We start from the raw sequence: 19,865 nt of genomic DNA on the forward strand, positions 1-19,865 counted from the left end.
CTGTAAAATGATCACACATTCCCAGCTCTCTGAAAGTCTCGTGTTCATTCCTACCTCAGAAACTTTACACCGACTCTTCCTTCTACCTAAAATACTCTTCTTCCTCTATTTCCCTTAAAAATCCTACTCTGTCTTCAGGCCTTGCAGCATTGTCCTCAGAAAGGCCTTCTCTACCCTCCAGACTAAGTCAGACTTGGATTATCTCATACCATCCAACACCTCTCTTCAGAGCAGTTATCGCAACGAGCAATTGTGTATTTACTGCTCTTGCCTTTCTGGGTGTATCTGGTTCATTGCTATATGTCTAGAACCTGTACATACTGCATGACAAAAGGTATATAAAACTTTTTGTTGGATGAATGAGTAATACTATCTGACTCAAGGGGTGGTGAAGATAATGAAAATAATATAAGAGAATGTCTAAATCCAAGTGAACACTACATACATAGTTTTTTCCCAGCGATATGACTAGAAACTTTTTGCAGGAACTTTTCCAAGAATAACACTCTTACTTTGGATGGAAAGTCTGGGCGACACAGCGCATCAGAAGCAAGACAGACAGACTAAAGTATCAGAGGGTAGGAGAGAGTAGGCTGCCACAATGCCAGAAGGTAATTAATAAGAACAAGACATATGTGGGCAATGGTATCTTCAGTCTGAGGGCACCTTCTGCCTTTGCTAGAAAGCTTTATATAGATCTTCTACCTCAGAGAAGTTAATCCTAAAGCAGCAAGTAGGTACACTTGCCAAAAAGAAAACTGTAAGGATATAAAGACCACCAAAAGTAAAACTTTTTATTGCATACAACACAATTGTCTATGTAGAAAATCCTACTGTATTTACATAAAACCAGGATGTAAGATCAATATACAAAAATCAGTTGTACTTCTAGCAATGAACAATCAGAAATTAAAATTTAAAAATCAATGCCATTTATAATAGCACCAAAAAATAAGAAATAGTTAGGGACAGATTTCACAAAGATGTGTAAGACTTAAGGAAAAAAACACCAAACCCAAAATAAGGATATTTTACAAAATACCTGACCAATACTCCTCCAAACTATCAAATGTCAAGAAGACCTGACACTTAAATGCAATATCCTGGATTGTGGAACAGAAAAAGGATATGAGTAGAACCACCGATAAAATCTGAATAAAGTCTATAGTTTAGCTAATAGGAATATACCAGTGTTAGTTTCTTAGTTGTAACAAATGTGCCTGGGGAAGGTAATATACCAACATTAGGGTAAACTGGGTAAGGACTATAAGAGAACTCTCTGTTTTATCTTTGCAACTTTTCCCCCTCACTTTGGTTAGAAATTAACAAGCCGATTCTAAAAGTCATACAGAAATCCAAAGCAACTAAAATAGTAAAACCACTTTGAAAAAAAGTACCAAGTTGGAAGATTTATATATTACTGACTTCAAGACTTATTATAAAGCTACAGTAATCTAGAAAGTGTGACACTGGTATAAACAGACAAATCAGTCACAGATAAACACATCAACAGTACAGAATAGACAGAGTAGGAAAAAGATCCACACCTATATGATCAGTTGATTTTGAAAGAGACGCAAAGTCAATGTAGAAAGAATGGTCCTTTCAACAAATAACATCAGAACAGTTTGATTACTATATGCAAAAAAGAACTCCAATTTATACATTGTGCCACATGTAAAAATTAACTCCAGATGGATCATAGAGCAAAATTTTATACTATGAAATTTATGAAAGCAAACATACCAGAAGATCTTTGTGATCCTGGGTGAGGCAAAGATTTCTTAGATACAGCATCAAAAGCATAATCCATTTTTAAAATAAGTAAGTTGGACTTCGTCAAATTAAGGCACTCTCAAACAAAACTGGCGGTCTCACACTTCCTGATTTCAAAACTTATTATAAAGCTACAGTCATCAAAAAGTTGTGGTACTGGCATAAAGACATACAGACAAATGCAACAGAACAGAGAGCCCAGAAACAAACCTTCACACATGTGGTCAAATGTTTTTTGACGAAGGGTACCAAGATCATTCAATGGGGAGAGGATAGTGTCCTCAACATATGGTGTTAGGAAAACTGGATGTCCACATGCAAAAGAATGAAATTGGATCTTCATGTTGCACTCTACACAAAAATTAACTCAAAATGGATAAAAAATTAAACATACAACCTACACTGTAATGCTCTAAGAAGAAAATGTAGAAGAGTTCCAGAACATTGGATCTGCAATGATTTCCTGGCTAGGACCCCAAAAGCACAGGCGACAAATGTAAAAACAGATAGACTGGACATCAAAATTTAAAACTTCTGTGCAAAGGACATAAACAACAGAGTGAAAAGCAACCTACAGAATGGGAGAAAATAACTGCAAATCATTTATCTGATAAGTGGTTAATATCCAGAATACATAAAGAACTCCTATGACTTAACAACAAATCACCTGATTAAAAACAGGGAAAGGCCTTAAAGAGATTATTTCTCTAAAGAAGATATACAGATGGCCAACATGCATAGGAAAAGAGGCTCAACATTACTAAACAGGGAAATGCAAATCAAAACCAGGATGAAGTAGCCCTTTATACCCTTTAGGATAGCTATGATCACAAAAACAGAAAAGTAACAGGTGTTGGCAAGGATGTGGAGAAAACTGGAAACTTGTCCATGGCTGGTGGGAATGCAAAATTGAGATAGGTACTGGGGAAAACAGTATGGCGGTTCCTTAAAAATTAAAAAATTTAAGTACCATATGATTCAGCAATTCTCCTTCTGGGTTTATATCCAAAAGAACTGAAAGCAAAGCCTTGAAGAGATATTTCATAGTGTTATTTACAATGGCCAAGAGGTGGAAGTAACCCAAGTGTTACTTACAATAGATGAATGGGTACACAAAATGTGGTGTTACACATACAATGGAATACTATTCAGCCTTAAAATGGAAGGAAATTAGACACATGCTACAACACGGGTGAACCTTGAAGACATTAACATTATGGTAAGTGAAATAAGCCAGACACAAAACAAATACTGTACGATTCCACTTATGTGAGGTATCTAGAGTTGCCAAATTCATAAAAATAAAAAGTAAAATGGTGGTTGCTAGGGGCTGGGGGAAGGAGGAAATGGGGAGTTGTTTAATAAGTGTAGTGTTTCAGTTTTATAAGATGAAGTTCTGGAGACTGGTTGTACAGCAATGTGAATATACTTAAATCTACGAAACTGTACAATTAAAAATGGTAAAAACGGCAAATTTTATGTTCTGTGGATTTTACCACAATTAAAAAGACAGACACTCTTAAGAGACTGTAATGAGAGAAAATATTTACAAATTATGCATCTGAAAAAGAACTTACATTCATAATATATAAAGGGCTCTCAAAACCCAATAAGAAATTATCATACCCGTTCATAATTTAACAGCCATGTTAAATTAAATAGACTGACCATACCAAGTGTTGGCAAGAATATGGAACAACTGGAATGCGTCTACTCTGCTAGTAGACATGTAAAACAGTACAAATACTTTGGAAAGCAGTTTGGCAGTTTATTAAAAAGTTAAACATAAACTAACCTATGACCCAGGTATTTCACAGAAAATATGAAAGTATATGTACAAAGAGTTGTACCTAAATGTTTATAGCAGTTTCATTTGTAATAGCCCCAAACTGGAAACAATCCAACTATCAATAAGTGTATAAACTAATGGTGGTGTAGAGCCATACAACGGAATGCCACTCTGTAGTAAAAATGAATGATACATGCAACCATGTCAAAATAACCAGGCTGAGTGAAAAAACACCACCACACACATATATACACACACACACAACACAGTATATGATCCCACTTATATAAAATCCTAGAAAATGCAAACTAATCTCTAATGACAAAAAGCAGTTCCATGGTCCCCTGAGATTGATGGGGGAAGAAAGGGACCACAAAGGGGAACACGAACAATTTGGGGAATGACAGATATGCTGGTATCTTGATTGTGGTGAAGGCTTCATAGGTGTATACATGTGTCAAACATTAAATTGTATAATTTAAACTTGTGCAGTTTATCTTAATTGTATCTCAATAAATCTTTTTAAAAAGAAACAAATCCTACCAAAGAACCACCTGCCTAATAGACATTTCTCCCCAGACCACAGGATTCTTAAGGTCCTTCCAGTTCAAAACCTCTACATTCCAAATGGCATCTAAGGATTGACCCAGGGGCCACTCTGTCTTATAATCTCTAAAGAGAGTGGAAAATGTGAATAAATCATCAATAAAGATTTCACAATGTCATTTTTAAAGAGTGAAGAATTACACAGAAGGGATAAAATACTTAAAGAGAATATACAAGGTCTCAGATATAACTTTCATTAGTAAAAAATTTATTTTGTAGATCTCTCTCATGGATCAAAAAGCATCTGAACTATGGCTGTTTACTCCCATAAAAAGAGAGCCTGATTAATAGTAGTAATGTCAGATCTATCTCAAAAGTAAGTTAATCTGTTAAAAATAAGAATAAATGATATTTATGGTTCAACAAGAGTTAATTTTTCTTCCCAATGACTATAAATTTGACAGCACAATTTCAGATTTTATGGTTCCAATTCAGTGAAAGTTAGGGACTACTGTCTGTAGTGTAATGTCTAATTAAATACATAGAAAATAGAAAGATGTGAAATGAGAGCCCACACCAAAAACACCATGTCCGTCAGTGAAAAGTGGGAGGAAAGATCCAGAGCGCAGTGTAAAAATGCAGCCCATGATTGTACTGACAACCTCTTAGTGCTCCCTTCATCTCGTCTAGTTATGAATCCCAACAGGCAGAAATGAGGGCTATGGTTTGTAAGATTCTGAAATGTTTTGCTGTTAGCCGTTTCTATACCAGTAAATCCCCCCAAATGTTTGTTAAACTGACCAGAAAAGAAGCTAATAGGTCTGTGAAGGTATTTGGTCAGGAGATCTGAATTCTAACTCTGGTTTGACTAGATGTTAAGCTGTCTGATGCTCGTTAAGTCACTTTATTTCCATTTCTCATCACTAAAATGAAAAGTCAATGTACACACACACACACTAATTCTAATTACCAGGGGAGCAAAGGATAAGAAATCTGCAGAATGGAGAGCTCGCCAGTAACTCAATGCAACAAGCTTTTAACAAGCAGTCTCTGTCTCCCAGAAACTGTCAGATGCATGAGATTCAAAGATTAATGAGTAGTTTGGTCTCCACTTAAAAGGGAGAATTAAAAAAACAAAAAGAAGAAAGTTCCTGCCTTTGAAGAACTGACACTGCAATGGGTGAGACAACTCACACACAATGAACCAGAGCTACAAAACACAGCGAGTCTGGGACCATGAGAGAGGAGAGTTCATGTGTGATGCACGCACCCGGGAGGAAACACCACTGCACGCTCACTAGCTCAAGTTAGCGAGATCTGTCATGTGCACGGAAAACCAAGCTCCGCTGGGACCAGTGAAATCCAAGACGCTGGACTGTAAGTGAGTCTACCCTAAGTTTCTCAACACTCTCAATAACTGTATTCTGTAACTACAGCTAATTACACCTCCAAGACAGTCTAAGCCCATTTTAGTGGAATCTTTTAAATAACAGAAACATGAAAATCTGAGATAGTTTTATCTGCAATGACTACAAATGTATTTTTGTAGGATTCTAAAACAGAAATCCATTTTCTCCTAAAATTTTATTTCAGTTTTATTTATTGATTTTGGTATTTGCTTTGACAGAAAACATTGCTAGTTATGATTTATTACCTATATGCTAATTCTACTATATTTTAAAAAATTACTTTGCAGGCAAAATGCAAAGTAGTATAAGTACATAAAGATTAAATATTAACATTTTACCAAAGTCACTAGAACTTCCATCTAAAGCAGAACATTTTTTTAGCATTAAAAAAGAAAAGAAAGAGAGAGTGAGAGTGTGAGTGTGTGTGTGTGTGTGTGTGTGTGTGTGTGTGTGTGTGTGTGTGGTGGGGATGGGACAATTTCTTCCAGACTTCCTATTGAGATACTTACAGTGCTGATCACAATCAACTCTGGCAAACACTACTTGATTTTCATTTGGATATTCTTCCTTAATGACATTAGAAGCTTCCTCAAAAATTGGATGCAACATTTGGCTGAAACGACACCTATGTACAAAGAAGGATACCAATTAAAACTGAAAAGCAGAAGCAATAAAAGCCTGTTTCAGTTATTATCCATTGATATGTAGTATATGTACAATAAACAGCTTTTGAGACGATCACATAGTTAACTTAGTCATGGACCTGGAAGCCATTCGTTGAAAATGAAGACAATTTTGAATTCAAAGACTATTCCAATTCAGACTGTACAATTAAAAGATTTTTGTTTTTTGCACCTTAAGAAAATTGCCAATATTATAAAGCACACAGCTAAGGATCTCTCACAGAGGCCAAGAAACAAGTCTGATATAAGCCCTTAGGATGTATCTCCACTTAGACTTGCAACTACTAAGACTTGGGCATTTATAAAAGAAATTAGCTTTCTCTAAATAATGAACATATTTTTAGACTACTATACAAAATCTTTAACAGGGTAAGTTTATTGCAAATACTAGACTGATTGACCTGACTAGGTCAATCAAATTTCATAGGCAAGTTAGTATACTAAATAAGTTGCATGAAAAGAATATATAACATACAATATAATGTTCCCCTCAAAATTTACCCCCGGTTAAAATAGGCTTTCGTATCTATGAACATATTAAATGTATTAAGTTCAGGAGCAAAAATGTGCAATTCCTAAACAAGACTTCCTATTCATGTTTCTTTTGTCTTTTCTGTTTGTTCTGTTTTTACTTTTAAAAAGGGGCACAAACCCCACAATATTCCAGAAACTTGATACTTCCAGTTCTGACTGCCCCTTAATCAGGCCAACTACCTCACAAATATGTTGTAGGTCATTAAAGGGACCTGATAAGAAAGAGAAGAATCAGAATCAGGACATAGCCAGCTGGGTTAGAACAGCCATTCTTGTATGAAAAAGGTTCTGAGTATTTGTAACAAACGAAACAAACAACCGTAATCGCTACTCTTGCTTCCAGAGTCCTTTTCCACCAAGAAACTTACTTAAATGAGGCCTGTGAATTCTTTAATCCGCAGGTGATTAGGTCATACCTATTAAGTACAATTCAGCAAAGGTCTGATAAAGCCTGTGTGCAAAGGGTGCAAACTATCCTTCCTCCTTATTTGTTTTGGTAGATACCTCCTCTAGCCCACTCACCTGACTTCCTAAGGAGATGTCCTAGAATATATCAAGGAGACACAATCTGTATCTTCAATCTCTTGCTTTCAAGTGGCTCTTTCCTCTTTTAGCATTCTTAAATCTCTCCCATCTGGGATAGGTGGGTGGGGTCTGTGGACATCAGGGACCGTGTCTTATTTGACTATGTATTCTAATAAGCATTTCAATATATGTCTGTTAAATGATTAAATTGATAGGATGGAGGAACAGGAAATGCTAGGTCCACAAGTTTATAGTTTTCTGTTTTTGTTTTTAGAGAGAAAGAGCGAGCATGGAGCGTGAACAGCGGGGGGAGAGAGAGAATCCTAAACGGGCTCCGTGCCCAGGGCAGAGCCCAACATGTGGCTCAATCTCACAACGCTGAGATCGTGACCTGAGCTGAAACCAAGAGTCAGGTGCTTAACCGACTAAGCCACCCAGGAACCTCAAGTTTGTAGTTTCTTATAGATTCCTGAAAATAGGGTGCTGGAGGGCAGGGGAATGCATAGAGTGGGAACTGATGAATGGTTTCTTGAAGAATCAGGACATGGCCTAGTGAAGAATTAGTGCACAGGCTCCTGGCTTAAGGGCAAGGTAAAGGCATATATTAGGGGCTCCTTCTTTCCGGATTGTGCAGTTTGTTGCCCAGTAAGCATTTAAGCAAAGGTTCATGTTTAAAATAGGATCAATGTGAATACCAGAAGGTGACTGGGAAAGATGAAATAAAAGTTCAACTGCAATATCACCATACCTTCATACACATGTATCCATACATATGGAAAGTTACATTTATAAAACATAACAAAAGCAATAGATCTATTAAAAGGGCGTTAAGGGTCATCTGAATCCAATCTCCAATCTAGTGCTTGAATCTACCCTTTACAAATCAACCAAACGTGTAAAAGTCTTTGCAGGGACAATTTGGGGGTACTTACTAGTATACTTATTAATATGATCTAGTAGGGGGGAGGGGGGAAATAAGCTTCGGAGTCAGACATACCTGAGTTTAAATCCCAGTTCCACCACTTACTAGCCGTATGACCTTTCTGAGCCTCAATTTCCTCAACCTAAAATGGAAATTATAATACCTACCTGCAGGGTAGTTCTGAGCATTAAAAACAATGTACATAAAGAGCCTGGCACATAACAGCATTATTAAGTACCTACTATGTTTCATTACTCTTTGAAGCAAACAGTATTTTTAGGCATCTATTAGAGAATTCCTCCTTAAGCTGTGCCACATTCATAACTTCAAACAGAACTCAGAATCTAGCCTTTGAGGCCACACGGTATAAATCTATGTCTTATGGTTAATTACCCAAGTTTTATCAGTTGAATGAAAGAGTACTAATTCATGAACAACTCAAGGTGTTCTTTGGGTAATATGTTTTCCCAAATAACTGCAATTAGTCCACATTTCCAATTCAGCTTTTGCAACAAGGTCAGTGGCACATTCTATTTCTCTTTCTTACAACACACAAAATCCCTCAATCAAGAGAACTGTGTTCTAGATTTAACTCTGCCACAACTCTGTCAGGTAACCTTCGGAAGACACTTTACTCCTCTGGGTCTGAGTTTTACTCTTAAAGTGGATCGGACTAGGTAATCTTATACCCAATTTTGTGGCTACTGTTACATGTGGACAAACCCAATTTACCTTGGAAAACGCTACCTTGGTTATACACTTTAGAAATGGCATTTTTCTCTGTGTATTTCTCTGTTTATCTTCAACATTTACATTTTAAGTTCTTTAAATATCTATACATCATTCATTCAGTAAATATCTATTATGTACTTATCTGCCAAGTACTATGCAGAATGCCTGGGGATTAATGTTGAAAAAAGATAGATATGGTAACTTTTCATAAAGCTAAGACTGTGGTAGGTAGCCATCAATTAAACTACATCATACAAGTGTTCTGATGAGCTAAGTATGTGGTATTATGGAAAGATAGAAAAAGGGTTGGAATAGGGTAGGAATACTGATCTAGGAAGGTGACCCGGAGGAAGTGGCATCTAATCTAAGACTTGAAAGATGGTTAAGACTAAATTTTTAGTATGTAAATAAATGGGTGAGAGAACAGTAACCCATCCAGGCAGAGAAAATATGACTAAAGGTCCAGTGATGAAAGAGTATAAAATATTACAGAAACTGAAAGATGTTCAGTACAACTGGAACAGAATGTGGGAGTGGAGAGAGGCAAGAAATTAAGATGTAGAGGTAGGGTAACTTTAGGTCTGAAGTCACTGGAGACTTTCTAGGCCAAGGTAAGGGACTTCAGACCTAAAGTTAATGGAACACCATTTAAGGATTTTAAGATGAAGTGTAACCTTATTCAGTTTGCACTTTAGGTAGACCACTCTGGCTTATAGAAAACAGAATGGAGACACATAAGACTTGAGGCACAGAAAATAAATTAGGAGCTTTCACAGTAATCTAGGTAAATTGGACTGTGGCCTGAAGTAGGTGGTGGCAACTAGTAGGTAGTGAGCCTTAAAGGGTCAAATAAGATACAGATTGTCTAGGAAAAAGGATTATTAATGTGAGAGTTTCAAGCTTATCTCCAACTCAAGCTCCCTTCTTCTACCTATCCCCATGTCACATTCTTTAACATCTACTACGTGTTTATGCCCTGGTTTTAGATGCTGGGAATGCTGAGTAAGACATTATCTCTGCCCTCAATGTTGGTTTGCACAAATATAAAAGACAAAATAATGTAGTAAGAAAAAGAGAGTGGTATCCAGTACTATATGAACACAAAAGACAAGAATCTGATTCAGACAGGGGAAGGAGTAAAGGCTTCCTAGAAGTAGTAGAAGATACATGTTTAAAAAGTGTCAACAATATATTTCCTTCTAAACTTGCCACATCCACATCCTCACCTCCAAATACTGTTTACTTCCTCAGTCAGAAAAAATACAGAATTGCAATATGTACGTGTGTGTGTGTGTGTGTGTGTGTGTGTGTGTGTGTGTGTGTGTGTGTATGTGTGAGAGAGAGAGAGAGAAACAGAGAGAGATGCGTTGGGGGGAGAGAGGATGGATTTGAGTTTTTGTTGCTGCTTTTAAGATGTGGGATAATGAAATCATATATTTTTCTCTTAAAATATAAATGATCATGAAATTAAGCTGCTCCCTTTGTGATTGAACCTTAATTGACGTTATATATGGAATATTGTCTCACGTAAGAAAAAGGCTTCCCCTTCACCCTTTCTAGCAAAGAAAAATTCACATGTAGCAAGATAAAAGAAAAAAGACTAAATGATACAACTTCACCCCCACTGCAAAAAACAAAAATAAGATTATTACTTACCAGTCAGCATAAAAATTTACTAAAGCAACATCAGCATTGTCTGAAATTGAAAAACAAAACCAAACAATCTATGTTATAATCAAAGAGATGGTTTTCATCATGATCTTTTTCCTATTTATGTAAAGGCCTGCTAAAAACACACAATAACAATTAAGTTACTCTAACTCAGAAACCCATACACAGAGTCATGGACAGGTTATATAACCTGCGAGAATCCCTAATCCTTTTCTCGATATCCTCCATCTTTATACCTTCACTGCATGAATATAAAACAAAAGGGGAATCAAATCCAGATCAGGAAAGTAAACTACTAAATAGCCTACTCTCATTTAAAACTTCTAAATAGCAAAAAATATATTATATGTTAATAAATAAATAAATAAATGAAAGGGAAAAAAACTACTAAATAGCCTACTCTCATTAAAAGTGAAGTGGAACTCTAGAGGGGAGGGTGGTGGGGGGATGCGTTAGCCAGGTGATGGGTATTAAGGATGGCACGTATTGCATGGAGCACCGGGTGTTACACGCAAACAATGAATCATGGAACACTACATCAAAAACTAATGATGTAATGTAAGATGACTAACATAACATAATAAAATAAAATTTAAAAAAAAGTGAAGTGGAATGATCTGGATTTGAATAATCCTCTCCCCCCCCTTAAAAGAGAGAGTGTGAGCAGGGATGGGGGGTAGAGGGAGCAGGAGAGAAAGAATCTTAAGCGAGCCCCAAAGCAGGGCTTGATCTCACGACCCAAAGATCATTACCCGAGCTGAAATCAAGAGCCAGATGTTCAACTGACTAAGGAACCCAGATGCCCCTTAATAATTTTGATCTCCCATATACATGAATAACTGAGAATTGGCTCTGCAAGAAAATTCTATTTCACAGAAGAGACCTGTGTAACTAATCCATTTCTAAAGTTCAGATGCCTCACTAGTTGCAACAAGTAATCTACAACTCATCATGTTGCATAACATGCACATTTTCTGGTTCCTATCCATTAAACAGCTCTTCTTGTTGCAAAAATAGCAGTATCATTTGCATACCAGGATGTGAAGTCATGAGGAAGATACATTTGTTCCTTTTGCCTAAACTTCATACAGAGAAACTAAACTCAAGTACTCACAAAAATAAAACACAAAGATATTCTAGAATTTGAAAAATGAAAGAATGATTTGTGAGTTCCAATTCTCTTCTTCCTTTTTTACCTTCAAAGCACTTTTTATCCACTTCTTCTTCACTCTGAAGCAGTGGTTCACAAACTGTACTCCCTGGACCAGAAACACCAGCAGCATGGAGAAACTTACAGAAATGCAAATTCTCAGGTGGGGTCTAGCAGTTTCTATTAAAACCTTGGAACCAGGCCTAGCAGGACGGATATTAATAAGTCCTCCAGGTGAGTCATGCATGCTAAAGGTTATAGAACCACTGCTCTAAAGAGATCCCATAATATGGGATAGACTTTTTAGCGTTTAAAACCAATTCCAAGAACACAAAACAGTATATGATGTTCAATGAATAACTCCTTTTACTTTTATTATTTTTGGTTTAGTTCTGCTTACATCAGTGGATGCAATGGAGTGCTTTAAAAAAAGAAGAAAGAAATCGTTTATGCATTCATTGTACATTTTCTTAAATCTCCTAAATTACGATTTTCTATCAACCCTGTTTTCACCTTCCCTCTACTACTTTTAAAAAACAGAAATGTTTCCCCCCAAAGGTAACTGTAACCACAATCGCACTGTCAGCAAACAAAGCATTCAGTAAAACACTTATTTAACTTAACTGAACCAATGACAATAAAAGAGATCAGAGTTGGTAAATTAGTTAAAAGTTAAAAAAGACAAAATATTTCTAAACTGTGTCCTAAGATCATGAACGTTAAGTATCACACAGTGGGAACTGCTGGCCTCTAAGTAAGCTCTAGCAAAATACTTTATAACAGTGGTAGTTATGACAAGGCAAAGAAATGTAACAAGACTGAAAGTTTATTTGTAACACAGGAAAAGAGACTTACACAGTTTAAGAAATTTTACTAAAAATCAAAACCAAAAGTGCTTTGTTAATTCAGGAAACCATGAAGCTAATCAGAATGCCAGCTCCTCAACTGTTCTAATAATTGAGATTTAACTTTGTTTTTGTATATAAACTGGCTCTTTATAAAGAAGCATACTTTAAAATATCAAGGTACTTACTTAAAATGTCATCTATATTCTCTGTATCAAGACTTGTTATTTCAGTTGTTACAGGAGTAAAAACCCAGGTTACCTGGAAATTTTAAAAATGAGAAATTAATAAATGTTTTCATAAAAGGCAAATAATGCAGAAAGTCTAATAAAAAGAAAATGAAAATTTTTAATAAAGTTGGTTCCACTTATTTACAAAATCACCCATCAATTGGTTCTAATTTTTATTATCTTTATTATTATTCTAACCTTTCACTAGATCAACAAAACAGAAGAACTTTTTTTTTTTTAAGATTTTATTTATTTATTTGACACAGGGAAAGAGTGAGAGCGAGAGCACAAGCAGGGGGAGCAGCAGGCAGAGGGAAGGGGTAGGGAGAAGCAGACACCCTCTGAGCAGGGAGCCCAAGGGGGGGGGGGATGGGCAGGCTTGATCACAAGACCCTGGGATCATGACCTGAGCCAAAGGCAAATGCTTAACCCACTGAGCCGCTCACACGCCCCAGAAGTACTAATTTCTAAGCCTAGAAACTCGTCAAATAAAACTCCCTATATTTCCAAATACACAAAAGTGATTGTTTCTAAACAATTAAGAAATTAAGAATTGATTAATTCTTTTAAATTAATATTGCAACAACTTTATGGTGCAATAAGAAAAAATTTACTGGGTTATTATCAATTTGAAAAGAATATAAAACGAAAGCTACGTCTGCTGACTCTATCCCTACCATGTTTCTAAGATAAAACAAAATAATAAAGAGAAGAATCCAAGAAAGACTTCAAGTTGTGAACCAAAAACCTTTCGTGCCTCATCTCACGTACTGGTAATAACAATGTGTTAAGCGAGAGGCTCTTAAAAAGAGAATACAAATTTTCTACTTCCAAAACATTGAACCCAAAGTTCAAGTTTATCAAAGAAAATATTAGTTTGCCATCTGCAAAATAAAGAAAAGATAAACTAAACTAGCAACAGTTCACTTCGTTTAAAAAGTAATACTTACTGAATTTTATTTTTAGGCCCCACCTTTAACACCCTGTGTGTTAACGGAAATCCATTCACTGAACGGTGGCTATGAGTGACAACTAAGTCAGGCCCTAAGGGACTGAAGACTGAAGACCCATGTGCCCCCCCTCATTTCATAGACACTTTAGTCACAACTGTTACAACTCAAAAAGTGTCTACTTCACCAACAATTCAATTTCTGAACGGTATAAAGAGCCATGTTGATGCTGGCATGTAAACAAGCCCAGCTATCTGAAATATTCCTATTAATTTATTATTTTCTTAGAAAAAGCCAAATAGCACTAGTCTTATTTTCAAGTTCCTATACTCGTGCAGCCAATAGTGCACTATTATTTCTGCTAGCAACCAATAAATTATACTCTGCTACACGTAAACTAGGTAAGTTAAAAATCTCGGAATATTTGACATGTGACTAATTTCATTATTTTAACACCCGAAACATTAACTGGAAAGATGAGATTCCCTCATTAGTCATTATTCCCTCACTATCCATATCTCAATGAACAGATCCTTCCCTCACCAGTGTATGACCAGCTCTTGAGAACTGTGCAACCTGCTGAAAGATAAACTGAGGCATATTAAAAATTTTAAGAGTTCATTTGAGCAAAAATCACTTTGAATCAGGCGGCATCCAATCTAACAGAGAGAAAAGGAGCTCCAAGGACCTGTATAAAATGAAAGGCAGAAGAGAGAAGGAAAAAGGAAGTTTTACTAGGCAAAAAAAAAAAAAAATGTGGGTTAGTTATTGCAAAGTCACTTTCCTTTTGGGGATGGCAGAGGTCATATTACCAAACTAGTGCGGACCAGGCATTTCCCAGTTGACTGGTTTGAAATTCCACTTCTTATTAGGAGAGTCAAAACTGTAGTAAGTCTTAGTTTGGTAACATGGGGCTTAGCATAAGTAATTCCATCTTGGGCCTGTTGTTTTGTTTTTAACAAAGCCAATTATATTGATACAAGATTTTAGAGTGAATTGTGTTGAAAAATTCAAGGTGATGCAAAAATATTACCATAAAGCAACAAAGTTGGTCATTATCAAAGTCAAGTCGTTAAATAACTTGACAATCATTTATGGAGCATCTACTAGGTACTGAGGGCACAAATGCATAAGGCATGCTCTACCTTGAGGAGCTCTCCAAATAGTGGTGATAAAGAGAGGAGAAAAATATCAAACACAAATAACTGTCTTCAGTTATATAATCCAAGGAAGCCCATTTTTGAAGAGGTAGTTGTCACCCATCAAAGTTGTTTACAGAGAAGTATATTCTAAATTTAACTGCTTTTTACTTTGAAATATTTACATGGCAAAATATGTACATGCCAGATGATAACAAAAATGAGACAACAATCAAATTTGGCTGCATTAATACCTATTAGTTTAGAAACATGGTGCTAATAAGCATGCAACTGGTAAGACACTTTCAGCTAACAGATGTGTTGCAGAGGGCCCAAAGCAAGAAAATGGTCTCTGACCCAATCATCTCTCTGCCCTGTGGGGTGTAAAGGAGGTGTTTTATCATTAACATTTTTATTAATATGCAGTATAAAGGGAAAGGCAGGTTGTTTATTTAAATTGTTAGCAAGCTCTACTAGTCTGACAAATTGTTTCTTTTCATGTCAGCCCTAAGCCTAAACAAAATTCTCCCAGAGAAACATCTTTATGTGTCAAATGCTTTAGTGCTTAAGTAAAATAAAGACAAGTAGCTCTAGACCAGGCAAGTAGCTCTAGACCAGGAAGAGGGAGAGTATAATCATTCATTTTTTTAAATTAAGACTTGAGGTAAACTTTTAAATTTATTTTCTTTAAAAGAAACAACAAAAAGCTACAGAGACATTCTGAATAGAAGATCTTAACAGACATGGAGAATTTTAGCCTCTAATGATGGAATATTTAGACAACATATGTAAATATACAGATGTAAACTTATATTTTATAAGTTGGTCATTCTCTTCAGTTCATTAGCTCTTTTTCTTGCCAAAACTGAGAAACATCTCCAGTCACCTAGAAGTCACTGGATAATCCCATCCACATGCATTTTGTACCAAATATTAAACATTTCAGTCTGAGATGTGTCGAGCGATGCAATCTTGTATAAAAGGCACATCAGTGAAATGTCAAATACTGTACCCTACTTCATTAAAAAAAATAAAGAAAGTGACAGGCTAGCTTTAAATAGGAGCTTCTTCAACAAGTAAAGACTATTTTCTTCCATTAAAAGGTTTTTTAAAATTGAGACATCTTTGGGAACTATAAAGCTTTCCCTTCCTTCAACTTCCCTGTATCTTCCATGACCACCTAACTGGCTAGTGATGCCAGTGCACCAGCTCTTATTTCCATAGCATGTCCGAAGCCACCCAGCAGCCAGTTGCTTTTCCAAAAGCACACCCCACAATTTTTCTGCTTCCCCCCCTTTTTTTTTAAGATTTACTTATTTGAAAGAGAGCACCCACGCTGGGGGGGAGAGGCAAAGAGAGAGAATCTCAAGCAGACTCTGCTGAGCGCAGAGCCCCAAGTGGGGCTCAATCACATGACCCATGAGATCACAACCCATGGTATCATGACCCCAGCTGAGATCACAAGTCAGACACTTAACCAACTGAGCCACCCAGGTGCCCCTCCTCTTCTCCTTGCATACAAGGTTTCCTCTACCTGGAGTGTCCTCTTCTCCACTACCGCCTAATCAGTATTTCAAAGATGGACTTCCTCTTCCATGGAGATCTGTCTGGTTCTCCTGGTCAAAAATAACTCTTTCTCCAAAGTCCAATCTATTCCATGGGATGGGGATAGAAAAAGGTGAACGTGCACTAGAGGAATGGGAGTTACCGTGAAATTAACATTCTCTCCTCATAGACATCAAGTTAAAACAAGATACAATGAAACACTGATTACATGATAAAAGACGGTATTTTAGAAATAAATTTTGTAAAGATTTTTTGAGTAAGCACTCTCAGTGTCAGGTCAAATTTTAATTATTACAATTTTTTTTTTTAAAGATTTATTTGACAGAGAGAGAGACAGCGAGAGAGGGAACACAAGCAGGGGCAGTGGGAGAGGGAGAAGCAGGCTCTCTGCCGAGCAGGGAGCCCGATGCAGGGCTCAAACCCAGGACCCTGGGATCATGACCTGAGCCGAAGGCAGACGCTTAACGACTGAGCCATCCAGGCGCCCCTAATTATTACAATGTTAACATATATATATGTTCTAATGCTAGCACATACAAAATGCTCTGGCACTTACTGCTAAGCCCCAGTACTGTTTGTTCCTCTTTTGTGAAAACATTAACTGAACAAGACACTAATCCAACAGGATCTTCTTCAGAAGCATGAACTAATGTCAGTAATAACACATACTGGAAGTGATTTATTAAAGCTTCTCTGTTCATAATTATACAAAGAAATTAACAAATTTTCCTTGTATATTAAGGCCATTTGAGGGGCTGCTATTCAAATACACCCTTAGTGGGAACCACTGTGACACTCCCTGAATTGAGTATTTCCCTTCAATCTAATCTGCCCACAGAGCTCAGACTGATCTTTCCAAATGCTGCTTTGCATACATCAAATCATATGCCAAAAGAACACAAAAACCAAACCAACCAAACAAAAAAACCTCCAAGGGTTTTCTCAGTCTACAGTATAAAAGCCTAAATCCTTAACCTGGCATTTAGGACCATCCACAGGCCTGCTTTCCTAAATAACATCTCCTGCTCCCAATCCATATCCTGTCCTCCAACATGAAGTACAGAGTAATCATACATTCTAGTGGGCCATATACTCTGGCTTGCTTGAGAATAACCCAGTTTATGCCTGTCACCGTGGAATATTACTAATAGCACCACTCCTTTCAAATGGGTCTCAGTTCGGGCAATAAATTATATGGTCACCCTATTTGCAGGAGACCTTTGGCAACTGAAAGGAATTATAAAAAGCTCCTCACAAATCCTAAACTATTAAGAAGTATATAATGTTTTCCCACATAATATACAGTAAAAGGAAAAATGGAATGAGAATGAATAGAGAAGAATAAAGATGGAATCTGATATGAATGCTGCTGCATTACTAGCCTCACTCACTAACTGAGACACTAAGTTCTTCACAAGGGAATAAAATCAGTAACTTCAAGGGTCACTCACAAATCAAGAGTCCAAATCCTGAAGTTGCGAATCCAAGAATGCAAGGAGTCTACACTACATGCGATTTCTAAAATGCATCTCCTTACTCTCTTGCATCCATACTTTGCCGGTACAGCTTCCTCTTGGACCATCCTGCTTGCAACGGCAAGGAAGGGCTATCTAGCTTTCAAGACCCATTCAAAAGCTATCTTTTCTATGAAGACTCTCCTGATGATCCCAGACCCCGGTGATTAATTTCTCTCTCCTCTGAACCCACAGAGCACTTTCTGGAGGGTGTTAACAGATTATTAATTCACACAAGTTGTCTATGCTATCTCACCTCCTTTAGGAGACTGAGTACCTTGGAAGAGAGACTGCACCTTATTCAATTTTGTATCCCACAGATCATTTACTACAATAACCCATTTGTATACAGTAAGTACTCAAATATGTGCTAAGTAAATGAAAGAGCAGATGACGTTAATACACTAAGAATTTAGAGGGAGGGTGTGGAGGTGAGAAATGGGGGAAAGAACAGCCGATGAACTTTTCTTTTTTTGAGAGAGAATGAGTCGGGCGGTTGCGGGTGAGGAGTAGAGGGAGAAGGAGAGGATCTTAAGCGCTTAAGCCCCACAGTCAGCATGGAGCCTGACACACAAGGCTTGATCGCACAACCCTGAGATCATGACCTGAGTGGAAATCAAGAGTCAGACACTTAACTAGTCTACTGAGCCACCCAGGTGCCCCCCCAACAAACATTTTTCACATGTTTGAGGATAATAAGGTTATCAAATAGGAATAAAGTCTATTAAAACTTGCTTTTAATTATGTAATGGTGACGAGCATACCACTAGGTGATTATTTACAGACTTAGATTTAGAGGAAACCTCAGAAGTGATCTTCCTACCTCTTACAGAAAGCCTTCTACCTCACTAAGAGCTGTGCTGAGCTTCTAGTTATACCCTCTTCTGGTTCCCCCACAGCTATACTCTGACATGATTTCCAGACACTTCCGCACATAGAATACCCTCATTTAAGAATAGCTATGTTACACTGGTGGATAAAAATCTAATACTTCTTATATTGTTTTAAAGGTGTTAACATGAAAATAAAAAATTTAGAACTTTCGGGACCAGAATCTAATAAAGTATCAGGCAGAAGAGGTTATTAGGTAGTATTTCTGCTAGCAAGATTGGTAAGTCACAAAAGCATTTATTTGCTAGGCTTTAAGTGTTTTATTAGCATATTTTAGTTAATGAGTTTAGAAAACAAGAAGTATTTCCAGTGAATCTGTTTGTTTGTTTTAAAGCTTAATACCTTAAAACCTTGTTATTAAAAAAAAATGGTCCCTAAAGCAGCAGTACTGGCATCGCCTGGGACCTTGTGAGAAATGCAGACTACCAGGCCCCAGACCCACTGAATCAGAATCTCCACTTTGAGAGGATCCCCAAGTGATTCCTATGTACATTAAAGTTTAGGAAGCACTGCTTTAGAGAGCAAAGCCTCCGGCTCTACAAGCGAGCATGTAAGCCCATTTTAAACTCTGTACAAATGTTTATAGTCCTCAAATATGAACACAGGCAGGAACAAGTAAGATTCACTTGTGAGAAGTCTGTATTGACATGCAAAATACTGTGATTTTAGAAAAATGTGGAGTCTGTAATCTTATTAGAAATTTACAAAATGTTAATTTTTTAAAGTATGCTGCCTACTGCCTGAATAGATATTTCTGCATGAAAATTACTGGTATAAAATAGAAATTTTAAAGAGAATGTTTCCTTCCTTCGCAATTGACATTACATCTGCTAGGCATTCTGCAGTAATAACTTAGTGTATTTGTGCTAAATTTTTCATTTTCCTGCCTGTCAGGAGAGTCTCAAAGCCCTTTACAAACTGTGTCTCTCTTATAGCAAGAAATAAGTAATGTACCAGGCAACAGCTCTCTTCCATTCTAATCCAAATTGACAA

The 19,865-nt window shown here is 36.8% G+C and overlaps 1 protein-coding gene across 1 annotated transcript in view; it reads right to left on the reverse strand.

The window, feature by feature from the left end:
* Positions 1-19,865, reverse strand: part of ERP44 (endoplasmic reticulum protein 44) — a 92,808-nt gene that overhangs the window by 44,472 nt on the left and 28,471 nt on the right. Inside the window, exons 2-4 of the mRNA XM_028108648.2 lie at positions 12,771-12,843; positions 10,573-10,612; positions 6,030-6,145 (exon numbers count right to left, since the gene is read on the reverse strand). Of these exons, the coding sequence (XP_027964449.2) occupies positions 6,030-6,145; positions 10,573-10,612; positions 12,771-12,843 (229 nt within the window). The remainder of the gene's footprint in view (positions 1-6,029; positions 6,146-10,572; positions 10,613-12,770; positions 12,844-19,865) is intronic.

Source organism: Eumetopias jubatus, unplaced genomic scaffold, assembly GCF_037043125.1.
Source record: "Eumetopias jubatus isolate StellerSeaLion01/CBP00866 unplaced genomic scaffold, mEumJub1_p1.0 scaffold_15, whole genome shotgun sequence".
Lineage (NCBI taxonomy): Eukaryota > Metazoa > Chordata > Mammalia > Carnivora > Otariidae > Eumetopias > Eumetopias jubatus.